This window comes from Perna viridis, chromosome 10, assembly GCF_037379345.1.
Source record: "Perna viridis isolate PV_CMFRI_1.1 ecotype Kerala chromosome 10, ASM3737934v1, whole genome shotgun sequence".
Taxonomy (NCBI): domain Eukaryota; kingdom Metazoa; phylum Mollusca; class Bivalvia; order Mytilida; family Mytilidae; genus Perna; species Perna viridis.
Genome location: NC_142454.1, coordinates 2,986,918 through 3,000,042, shown reverse-complemented (window position 1 = coordinate 3,000,042; position 13,125 = coordinate 2,986,918). Strand labels below are relative to the sequence as shown.

Here is a 13,125-nt window from a genome sequence, read left to right as displayed (position 1 = left end):
TTTTACTTTTAAGCACTTGGTACGTTAAGTAATCCATCTTGGTATGGTTTCAGTATTTTTTTCTGTTGTATGTTATTATGAGATCACAAGTATTAGTATTCTATGTTTCTCTTCCTCTAATGACAATGTACTTTTGTATCATTGCTGTGAGGAATATGCATGTACTCTTAAGACAAAATATGTTATTGTCAGCAAAAAAATCATGGTCAGTGAAGTTTCTGAGGTAATTTTTTTTTATACCAATTGTTGTAAAAGGCTTTAATGTAAGGACATGGGATTATTTTTTTTAAACACCAATGCTCATAAGTGAATAAGGCATGTTTTGTTTGATTAACTTATTAGGAAACATTGACTTCCATTTATCTTGCCTGGTGAATGATCTCGCCATTTTATCAGAATATGGTGTAATTAAGTTTATATCTGAGAAGCATGATAATTATAGCTATGACAAAAACAGGAAGTAGGGCTCGGAGAAGCGGTAGACAATATTGATTTTCCCATCAGATTAGTTCGGCTTTCTATCACGGTATAGAGCGGAAGCCAAGAAATGGTGACTTGGATGTAAGTCTGTAGGCGCCATATAAAATAGTCAGTAATTTCCTATGGTCTTCTTACTTAATGATTTTTTCGCCATTAATTGCCCCTGGTTACAATATACCTAACGACCTGATGTTACTGTTTAGATACCAAGAGATTGGTAAATAATTGATACCTAGCTGTTTACATTTCAGTCCATGCTTACTGGCTAATAGCTGTCAATTGTGGGTTAATTAGTCATTGTTTATCATAGCTTTCACCCAAGGTCTGTTTCATCAAGGATGCATGTTAGAGTTTGTCCAATTTACAAGTATAGTGATTATAACCAAATGTCCAGCTCAAAATTTCAAGGTTGATACAAGTAGTATGTGTAGAATTCAGCCTTCATCGTCAGACAAACTTGTTATTCTGAAAACAGAAAATCTAGTGATGAGTTAATATCACTGAGACCCAATGGTCTGTACAGCACCTTTTGCTTTGTTTCAATTCAGGTGTTGACTTACATTGTTAACTTACAATTTGAGCAATAAACTTTCAGAAAACTAAAATGAAAAACAATTTGTGTTTCAGATGAGTCCAGGTACTCAAGTAGTTTGTTACAGACGCCTTTGCCTCACATGGGAATGGAACCCTGGGAATCCAGCTACAGAAGTGCATGCCATTCGCCATCAACGAATACACCTCCCATGTCTCCTATTAGAAGTAAGGATAAAAAAGGTACCACTATATCTGACCCCAACACAGTCTGCATTAGTCTCTAGCTAAATCTGATGACCTACTTTTCAGTTCTTAAGTTTAAACATGACTGAATAGTATCTGACTGTCTTCATTGATTGAAAGTAAATTTCTTTTAAGTCTCTTGTGAAACGACTTGTCTTTGATTGTCTCTTTTCTTATGCTGTCATATTATTGTCCCCTTTTGGCAAATGCCGAAGGGGACTTAGGTTTACACTCAGTCCGTCCATCAGTCTGTCAGTGTGTCAGTCACACTTGGTTTTCCGGACTTTTTTTTGTAATGCCTCATCCAATTGATTTCATATTTGTTAGCTAGTCTTATCATGACAAGTTACAAATTAAATTTAAATATTGCGGCAAAATGGTTTATATGGAACTTATGGCCCTTTGCCATAGAAAATTACATACAATTTTATGTTTCATCATTTTGATGCAAATTGCTGCTGTCATTCTAGAGTTATTTGCCCTTTAATTCATAATAACGAAGTTTTTTTCAACTTTCCAGGTAATAGAAAGAGAATGTCTTTATGCAGCTTTCTGTAATGCAAAAATGTTATTATCTACTGTAAAATGAAGCTCAGGTTTGATTTTGATGGAATTTGCTTTTGCTGTTCAAGAGTTATTTTCTCTTGATTGTTAAAATATAACACCATCCATTGTTAGTTCACATATATAAAAAAAAATCTCATAAAGGCAATGAGTTCAAAGGCCGAAAGGGGACACTGTATTGCATCAGCAATACTGTCAGAATGCTTGTTGAAGCTCTGAACTAACAGATCTAACGATCTCCATATTTTTGGGTTGCTTTTATCTTCCAAGCTTTAGAGGATGTATTTGGTGTAAATACATGTACCCAGCTATGCCCTTCCAATTGTCTCAGATGTAAATACATGTACCCAGCTATGCCCTTCCCACTGTCTCAGATGCACTTGACATGATTTTATGTAACCAGATAAAATATCATGGCACTTATTGCACGAGAGCAATTGTAATGAATAAAACAACAATTTGTTTGACTAGTTTTCAAGGCTGTTTTAATGTTTCATCATGACAAGCTAAAAATATCCAATTGTTTTATGTATATTACCCATCAGTCTATATATGCTTGTCAAATTTTATTCATCATATTTGACATGGGGGTTGTTAATTAGGAAATTTGTACAAACAGGACAAATCTCTCTTGTTTGAAAAAGAATCTTGTTTTTATTCTTGAATTATAATTTCAAAGTGTTTAAAATTCATTCTGTACTTTTATTTAAATATTTCTACAAATAAGATAAAAATTATGTAAACATATTTGTATTTGAAGAAGTTTTTTGGTTATATTTGCAAACATGGAAAAAAGCCTTCTTGCATTTATTACGTCTTATTTCACGCATTTCATTGACCGATTATATGTTAATGATCTAGTTTGATGCATGCATGTTATTTCATCCTATGCAAGATGTGTAAACACTTTATCTATTTATTTCCAAATAGTAAATCTGGTTTGTGTAACTGGGCTGTTTATTACCTATCTATAAACTTGTACCATGTAGGGTTGAGTGCATGCAAGGACATGTTTAGGTTAAAAATAGGAATGGCTACCAATAAGTCATTTTGGTGCCTAGACTACATGTTCTAGAGGAGGGTCCAGATGATGTATGTAGACCTATTCCTTAATGTTGAAATTTAATTGTGTCTGTTCATTTTCCTATCTGTATTTAGGACTTCTGTGGTTCTACCTATTGACATGATTGAAGATGACATATCATTCTTTCCTACTCAAGTCTGTTAAGGTCACATGACCTTTGTTACTCCTGTACTAACTGGAAAACCAGTTTTGAGAATCTAAGGCGTATTTATTTTGTTTTAAAGATTTTTCTTATAATAAAACCTCTTGAAAAAAAATGAAAAAGAATTGTCAGTAGTTTGATGTCAACTGAATTATCCCCCCTGTCTGCAGAGGACAAAAGCATGCTTTTTATGTGGCCTTCCATTAACAAATTAAATTAAATAAATTAACATAGTACAATATGTTACAAGAGGTTCATATTTACTTACAAAAGTGGAAGGTTCTTGACTTTTCCATTTTTCCAGTTGAGGAAAAGTCCATGAGAAAAAAGTTATAAAAGTGAAGATTAGAAGGTCATGGAACTAAGTAAGGGAAATGTCAATAGTTTTGTAGGTCAGAGGACCTTGGACCACCACTACTTTGAATCCCTGGTTACATGAAGTTCACCCATCTTTCATTTCATCTTATTTCATAGGTATATTTAGGTTTCGATGTGCATTTGGTTCTGAAAAGTCAACATTTTAATGATGAGTTTCATTTTCTTGTGACAGATGGTTTACTATATATAGTTGACATACTTTCTTATTAGTGACTTATTTTTAAAAAGTGCCATATGTTTAAAATTTGGTGACAGCAGAATAAAAAGTCTGTACTTAGGTAGGGATTAAGGAAATTAGTTAATTCATTCATGGCTGTCTGACAAAAAATTGTTTTTGAATTTGACTTAATGTGAACTGTAAATAGCCTTTGTAATGGGAATCTCAATGCTGTAAGCCAATAGCCAACAAATAAATGAAGTTTTTTCTTAACCTCTATAACACTTTATTTATTTGTAAACACTTTATTAGCCAGGTAAGTATGTCCTTAATAACCTAATAAATAGTATCTGTAATGCACTGATTTAAGGTGCCATTTCTCTTTAAACTGAAAAAAAAAGACCTTCGGTAAATTATAGGTGACAGTAGTCAATGATAGCGGAAAGTTTCTAGCATTGAAGTGCTCCATTTTCTTATCACGTCCTTGTGTAGGTGCTTCTTCTCTGATGATAGTGCCTTGTCTACTTGACGTCATTCTTTCCATGGTAAACTTTTCAGGCAGTAGTTCTGTCATGATATTGTTTTGAACATGTCTCTATATCTTTGAGTGGGCTGGAGGATATGTATTTTCTTTACTCCATGGCCTTTTCTCTCAAAAATAGGTCATGTTTTTTTTTATGGTGTCAGTTGAAGGAATGTCTAGAATCAGTGATTATGTTTGTGGACAATATTGTTCAGTATTAAAATTGTATCTTGATGGTATAATAAGTCCTTGAAGTCTGAAGCAGATTTGTGTTATTATTTTATATCTACTTTGTTTTAAGACAACATTGTTTCTTTTTCAGGTAGAAAACCAACAAAGAGCATGTTAGACTGTCCTATCAACCAACCTAAACGAAAGAGAGAAAGTAAGTCAGTTGGGATTTTATTTGTCATCCAGCCTTTTTTTGCAATTTTTTGGGACAGTTGTGGCCTGCCCGATGGTATAAGGGTTTTCTCATTGTTCATTGTTGCCCAATGAATGGCCTTGAGCTGATATTTTTCATCCCAGGGGGGGTTGTTGTCCTTTTCACATACTCACCATATCCATTCTTTTTATAAGGGTTTCATCACCGTTCATTGTAGACCAATGGATGGCCTTGAGCTGACATTTTTCATCCCGTTGGGGGTTGTTGTCCTTTTCACATACTCACCATATCCATTCTTTTTATAAGGGTTTCCTCACCGTTCATTGTTGACCAATGGATGGCCTTGAGCCAACATTTTTCATCCCAGGGGGGGTTGTTGTCCTTTTCACATACTCACCATATCCATTCTTTTTATAAGGGTTTCCTCACCGTTCATTGTTGACCAATGTATGGCCTTGAGCTGACATTTTTCATCCCAGGGGGGGTTGTTGTCCTTTTCACATACTCACCATATCCATTCTTTTTATAAGGGTTTCCTCACCGTTCATTGTTGACCAATGGATGGCCTTGAGCTGACATTTTTCATCCCAGGGGGGGTGGGGGGGTGGTTATTCTTTTCACATACTCACCATATCCATTCTCCTTATATTGGAATAGAAAAATATAGTAAAAAAAATAATTTACATTTTTTAAGTGTTGAATAGTAATGTATGTATCATTAACCTAACAAAATGGGTTTAGCTGTCATGTTTTTGTTATAATACATATATATATAAACATGTTCACATATTATCAAGGTTGAAAAATTTTGTTCATAAAGTGTATCTTCATATAAAAAAGATAACTTTATCTCAATGGTGTTGGACTAGATAATGCTGTTTAGAGAAGAAATTAAATGTTGTCTGAAATTATCCTGAAAAATAATGTCTACTGCTGTATGTTTCAGTGATGTTTATTACAAGTTAAACAAACTTTACTAATATAATTTTGCCCAATATGATAAATGTTTGACCTTTATTTTTGTCTGCCTCTGGTTTTCCTTGTAAAACTTTTTTGAACTGTTTACAGGTAGTACCACTTATCTGTGGGAGTTTCTGCTGCAGCTATTACAGAATCATGAAACATGTCCTCGATACATCAAATGGACCAATAGGGAGAAAGGAATATTCAAACTGGTTGACTCCAAAGCTGTTTCTAAACTATGGGGTTTGCATAAAAATAAACCTGATATGAACTATGAGACCATGGGCAGGGCTTTAAGGTCAGTAGATATAGGTCTTGTTTATTTTTATATATAAATATAGTTGAAGTAAGTTCTAAAGAAAATGGTTTATTTTTATTCCCATGTAAATCAATGCTGTCAAGAATTGTGATGATTGTAAAACAGATTGTGTATAATAAATTGATTCAAATACATCCAAAGTAACTGAAGTTTTGGATCCTTTGGTAATGATTTAATAGTCTATCCATTATAAACAAATATGGACATGTATAGCCTTGAGAGCAAAAGGCTATTAGTGACTTATGATGACCTTGACCTATTTTCAGCAGAAATAAGAATTATATTATAGCTATTTAATGTGTCCTCATTTTTCTGGTATATAACAATTTAAACATAGTATTGAAAAAATGCCTTTGGGTGTTTCAGGTATTACTATGCTAGAGGAATCTTGAACAAGGTAGACGGACAAAGATTAGTGTACCAGTTTGCTGAGGTTCCCAAGCAGATCATTGAGATAGATTGCAGTAATAATGTTTGAAGATTGACATTTATATTGTGTAAAGTGCCATATCCTTAAGTCCCTGTTCATTGCCCCTGTCAGGGACTTTTATAACTTATTATGTGATAATCATGGATCTACAGTGATGGTAATGTACTGCAGTCAACACTAGAGTGTAGTTTGGTTCCTGTTCTATCGACTAGCGTTTGTTTTGCCGGTGTAAAGTGCAATCAGATGTAATTTAAACATGGCTGGGAAAAATGGAAGACATAGACTTAACCAACGACCACGGGTGCCTTAGAGATGGGAGTTCTGTTAACGAAGTGAAAAAAAAAAAAAACATGTCGTGTGTGTTCACCGATGTGCTTTATAAGTAACTATGTGCTCACATAACTTTATCGAATGTACAGATGAAAAAAGATAGACTTGTATATTTTGTTGATTTTATATTGTTGTCGCTATTTTTGAAAGTTATTTAAATGTTATATATGGTATTGAAGTCATTTGATTATAAGAGAATGTATATTATAAAATGTAATACATGTACATGTATGATTACAAATGACATGTATTTATGAAATCCTTGGTACAAGTATGTATCAGATAATTGTATGATTTACTTATTTAAAACTTGCAGTTCAGATGATGTGTTAGACAGATGTTATTGACAGTTTTATGAGTCTTCACATAACTTTGGAGTTGAAGTTAAGATTGATGTTTAAGACAATTGATTAAGTTTTTGTACAATGTTCTAGTCACAGAAAAAAACCACAAAAAGAATTCCTTTTGTCCAAATTAAAAATGTTTTGAATGGTTTTCACACTTTTTATTTTAATGTCTGCAGTTGAAGTATTGTCCCTACCTGCTAATGGGGCAGTGATAGTGAGGCAAATTATTCAAAATTTTTACAAAGCTTTGACTAACAAATTGTGGCATCTCATTGTGTATTGTTAAAGATAATGCAATTTTTTGACCAGTTTGTTTATTTTTTATTTGGTATTTGATGTGGTTCAATCCATTCCGATTTCCTTTAACAAAACTCTATTCTGGTAACCATGGTAACTATATAATCATTTATCTTGTTTGCAGTTGCTCCACCTTTTTATAATAAATTTTCAGTGAGCAGTTTTAGTATATTTTCAGTTTCGTATTTAATATATATCATGAGCTTAATCCTTATTATATAATGTTGTTTGAGTATGAAAAAATCAATTCTTGAATTTATTTTTAAAGCTTTTTTTAAAAGAATTGTAGACTTAGCAGTTAATAACAAGAAGGAAATTACTCCAACAACTGCGCATAAATGGCTTAGAAATTCAGAAGAGATTGAAAGCTTCAACATGTTGTCAATCCATGTTTATTATTCACTTAATTTGTTTTAGAAAAACAGATTGCATTTAAATCTCAACACGTTTCGTGGTCATTGACTTGTTCCCTGAACTAAATTTTTAATGGTAAAAATTACAATATGTTGCCATGGTTACAACCTTGACCAAACCCAAACATTCCTTGTTGACCTTGATTTTTTCCTATGGTTTTGAAATACAATATTTTGTTTGTTATTTTATAATGTTTTTTTTATGTTTGAGGTATAAGAGTTGTCTGTGTGTTTAATATATTTTATGTATGAGTGAATGTTTGTGTTGAACCATAAGTTTTACTTTTATGGATTTAATGGTGTTTGAAAAGATTTTTTTTTCTAACATTTTATCTTATTTTAAATGTTCATTAAGTTTAAAATGCATAATAGAAAGTATTGATTCAGGGAAGTCCATGTTTTACTTGCCAAAGACATTAATAAGATCATACACTGAACATTTGATTTAGAATAAAAATATCATTCCTAAAAACAGTTAAATTGAACTATGATAGTACAAAAAAATTTTCTGGTCAATCACTATCCATTAAATTATTTTGGTAGGAGATTGAATTTTCATGAAATTTCAGCACATATTGCAGTTTTTCCTTGATTATTTATTCAACTGTAAACAGATAGAGCAATGAACACATATTATTGATTCTTGGCTCATTTTGTTTGTATCTTAAGAAAACGAGGATGAAAAAAATCAATGATGTGAAATAATAAATCCTGGAAATGAACTGGCATTTACGTATATACTACAGGAATATTGCCACAGGTTTCCATCCCTCATCACTCTACAGCGCTATATCTTCGTGCTGAAATTTCAAAATGTCATTTCAGTCTTGGCTTACATCAATATCTCTACAAGATATCACCAATGTAGAATCAATAATGCATATGGTATATACTTAATAGGTTAAAACATTCTAATGTCTTATCTACAGGCTAAAACATTCTAATGTTTTATCTATAGATTCTTTTTCCTTTGAGGATATACATCAGTTTCTATTTATTTTCAAATTGGAGTACATTGACCTTTTGAAAATTGTAATTAACATTTTTTGTTGAAAGTTCAGTCAATTGCTTAATCAGGCATTGAATTACTACTTAGAGGACCATTTTAGGTCATAATGATATTTTGATGGTTTAATGAAAAGGTGTTTTAAAGATCTTAACACTTTCTTATATAGGTTAAAAGATGCCTGTATTCAGTAATGCCCTTTTAGATAAATTGCATTGTTTCAGATAACATTTTACTTGAATTGTTTTCCTAAGGTTACTGGTCATTGATTTTTGTGTGGTTAAAAAAAAGACAGTTTAAGATAAAAGAAATTCATAATTCATGATTTGCTTTTCTGAAGAATGCCTAAAGGAAATATCTTGGAAGTTTTATATTTCATTGATTGATGGTAACATTAGCTTACATCGTTTCTCAGTACTTGTTATTATTATCAAGAATAGCATTGCCTTAATATAAAAAAAAACAATTTTATTATTGAAAGGAATGCAAGAGGTCTAGATCCTCATTAACAATACATTAGTTTAAGTCCAGAATATTTAAATTAAAGTACTGCACTTTGTGTTACAAGTTGAAAATGGCCAATAGGGGTTGCAACTGTCATTACAAACAACTACAATTAAAATAATTTCTTTAAAAGCCATCTTTTGTTGCTGTCACATTTCTTGGCTACAGCTTTGCTTTAACAGCATTAAATTAATCTTAGCAGGTTTCATTTAAAGCAACATTTGTAAATGTATAGCTGACTTAAATAATGGGCATTATTCATGTTACTGTGTCTGTCTGTGTTTTTGTGGTTATTTGTTGAGTACTGTCTAAATGGAAAGCTTCCTGACGTATATTTAAATTTTTTTTGTAGTCTCTTCAGATTTTGTAGTCAGACTAATGGCATTTTATCCATTCAAATTAGATCTGGTTTAAATAAATGAAGTTGTTTATTTTTTTTTTAATTTTGGAAGTGTCAAATTTATTGAATTTTGTGGCAATATTTAATTAGTATTATTGAGCCAAAACAAAAGGATTTTTAGCTCAATACTTTTATACATTTCTGTTTTTACAATAAATGATTTTAGATTGAAAAAATATTCAGCATGTAATCATAAAAGGATTTGAATATAAGGACAATATCACCTAGATTTTTACGGTTTTTGTAATTTTAACTAACCAAGATGTATGTACAACTAACTTTGCTTGGAATCTGAGCTAGAGATAATGAATGTGTTTTAGTATGATTGCTGTGGTTGGAAGCTATTGTGATACAAAAATATGACAAATAAAAAAATGAAATATATTTTCATTTAGTCAGTTGTTTATGCCATATTATGGATTTTTATTTCTTTCCTAGAAAAAGTGTCTATGAATCGTTTGAAGTCAAAATGAAAAGTGTAATTTTGTTATTAGGATTCATAAATACAAAACGAGAAAGAAGAATAGGGTTCATTACCTTTTAATTTAAGACATACTTGCACTGAAATCTTTTTGTACATTAAAATGAATCAATACATACCATGGACAGATTTGATAGATGGAACAACATAAGAGATTCCTAAAAAGAACAAATAAAAGACTAAAAACAGCAGGGAGCGTCGACCGAGTTGTATACAGTAAACAATATTAGAACTTCACAGTGAGGCTTCAACTCACGAACCATACACACAAACATGCAGTCAAACTTAGCCCACAGTAGTCATACAAAGACAGATTTAATCAACCAACATATTGGCGTGTTTACGAAATACATTGTAACATATGTTTCCATCAATAACACTTTATGAAACATAAATAATGATTTTCGAACGGTATTTCTAAAAAAAACACAGTAAAATACCCTTTTAAATTGTTTTATTGAGTGAATAAAAAAAGGTGAAGGGGCGACAACACTGTGATAGACAATAGCGTAAATTACGTGTAAATTAAATATTTTGTTCCATTCATTCATTTGTTAATGCTTAATAACAAAGTAATTTCATCTTAATTGTTTCTTCAAAAAAATAATTTAAGATTTAATATTTTTTTTTTTAAAAATGTTATGCGTGATTTTTTATTTTTAATTCAAATCAATTATAAATATTTACATATAGTCATTAAATTTTTGTTATGAACACAAATCATATGAAACATATCTAATCAATCTGGTTAAGCATACATGAAACAAATCGAGGAAACAAATGAAAATGTACATTATTTCCCCTTTCGTTTACCTCAGATGTGAAATTTTATTAGTCGCTAGGCTGGCGTTTCTAGTTAAGCAGAGTACACTTACCATATCACTGCACCTGGTTCAAGCCTCCAGTTTATATAAAACTTTTGTCCCTATGTAAGTGATATTTTGGTTACTTCATTTATTTGTTGTGTGTGTCTTTGTCTAATTGTTATCCTTGGCTTATTTTTATTACCGTTTGAATCCTGCCGATTCTTTTGATTTTATTCCCTTACGACACATAAAACTGTCGTCATATCCTGATCCTAATGAAGAAGCTTTTGAAATAAAGGATAGAAATTCACCAAATAGGAGCAAAAATGGTTATACGAAGGGCAATACTACAAGCACTTCTCAAATAATCTTCACTGTTCCCTGGCTTATTGTTGGCTAGCTTGAGCTTGGGTATACTTCTTGCATGATTGTCAAGTTGGAGCTCAGTTGCTTCATCATAATTTATGTCTTTTTTTTCTGCAAGTATCTTTAAGATAAAAAATACTTCATTAAAATATTTAATTGTTTGTTTTAAATTTTGATGTTAATATAGTTCTTTGAAGAATAAATAGAAAAGGCATTGATACGTTAGATCGTCCTCTACTGTTAATATACTGTAGAATAAATTGGGAGATGTTTTACAATAACGAAGCTACTGCTTTAAAATATTATCTAACAGATTATAAGTGCAGGTCATTGCCTACATTACAGGAGGATATATATCATTTATGGAGATCAAATAAACTTTTGAATTGTAGAAATATAACAATTGTTTTGCAATACAAAAAGCTGTGAGGAGTATTAAATTGAGAATTTAGGAACAGAACTACGCCTTACAAGTAGATCATATAGTTAGGACAAAGCATATCGGTTCATTGGAATATGCTGTAAATTCATCACCATAAAAAAACAAAACGAATGTATAAACTTTGCCATAGATTAATCCATTGCTGAATGTGCTTGGGCAATACTAGAAAATAAATATCCAATACTAAGACGACTACTTCTTTACCAATATCATATTCAACGTGTCAGAGAATAGTGAGTGGCTTCAATGTTGACCAGATCAAAATTGGAGTTGAAAGGAAATATATACTTTATTCGCCTTCTTAAAGAAATTAGAAATTAACATATAGGTCAAGTATGAAAGGATAAACAATTGACAAGAAGAAATATAGATTTAATGCACATTACTCACAAGCACACAGCTCAGATCAGCTTATGCAACATAGTTCAATCAAAAATATGATATACACACAATTGCACCAAATCCACTACTAACTGTACTTCTACCCCAAGATTCAACGGTTCTAGGTAGGGTCAGGGACTATCAAATATATACATAGTACCCTTTTCAGTGACAGTCCCTTTGGGTTTAATTGTTAAAATTAATCATTGAACCGTCTGATATTAACTTTTAAAAGAACTGTGCATACTTGTTTATTCAGAAGAGAAGATGCAGTTTGAGGTTTTCCCGTTTTTTTTCTCCTATATTATCTCCAAATTAGTTTTCCTTCCAATTCATAGATAAATGACATGTTTGTGACTTATGAGTCTTCTGAAATAAAATATATCAATGAGTTTGCGATCTTTTTTATTGAATAGATTAAACTGCGCCTTTAACCATCTTATGAATTTAAGATAACTAAGAAGTGTAAAAAAAAACTGGCAAAAACTTATCAATTGTCATTATAAAGGATGTAAACTAACATTGGAGAATTGGGCATAAGAAATGAATGTAGACTGTTTGAATTCGCCTTTCTAGAACTTTGAAAGATAACTGTTTATAACGCAAATGCAATAAGTCTACTTTATTTTTATTTTACAGTTGTGTCCAGATAAACGTCACCTGAATATGACTCTGAAACATATCTTATTATATAAGCCTCGTTTATAATAACGATAGATAGTAAGTGTAATTGATTTAATCGCGATTGTTTTTGCGATCTTGTGAGCCTAGCACACGTACCCTATAACCTCAGTGTTCAGTTTTAGGTTAGGGAACAGCCATAGCCTGGACCAAATCATATGAGAATAAACATGAATAGAGAATTATATATAGCGACATCCGTATCTTGCGAGACCCGACAGGGAAGTCAAGGACGATAAAAAAAAATCCTTAGTAGTAGTACACAGTATCACAGTATCACCTGACGACACCGTTATCAGATCGAAAGCATTCAGCACGAGTGCTAAAATTGGTTGAGAAGTGAATTGACACATGACACAAAAGTACGACTTTATGATCTATTTTTAGTCCCATCTCTTAAGAACATTGGCAAATGAAAGTATGCATTAATTTTTTCTGATCATGTATTCTTATACGACGTGCTTTAAAG

At 31.6% G+C, this 13,125-nt stretch overlaps 1 protein-coding gene across 14 annotated transcripts in view; it reads left to right on the top strand.

Moving 5' to 3' along the window:
* Positions 1–9,883, top strand: part of LOC148604154 (uncharacterized) — an 87,795-nt gene extending 77,912 nt beyond the window's left edge. For 9 of the 14 annotated variants that reach the window (XM_088547895.1, XM_088547890.1, XM_088547896.1 and 6 more), the window contains 4 exons: positions 1,108–1,254; positions 4,428–4,490; positions 5,559–5,751; positions 6,139–9,883. In XM_088547895.1, the coding sequence (XP_088404021.1) occupies positions 1,108–1,254; positions 4,428–4,490; positions 5,559–5,751; positions 6,139–6,250 (515 nt within the window). In that variant the 3' untranslated portion in view covers positions 6,251–9,883. The remainder of the gene's footprint in view (positions 1–1,107; positions 1,255–4,427; positions 4,491–5,558; positions 5,752–6,138) is intronic. The other 5 variants (XM_088547900.1, XM_088547892.1, XM_088547899.1 and 2 more) reach the window with 1 other exon arrangement.
* Positions 9,884–13,125: the final 3,242 nt, after the last annotated feature.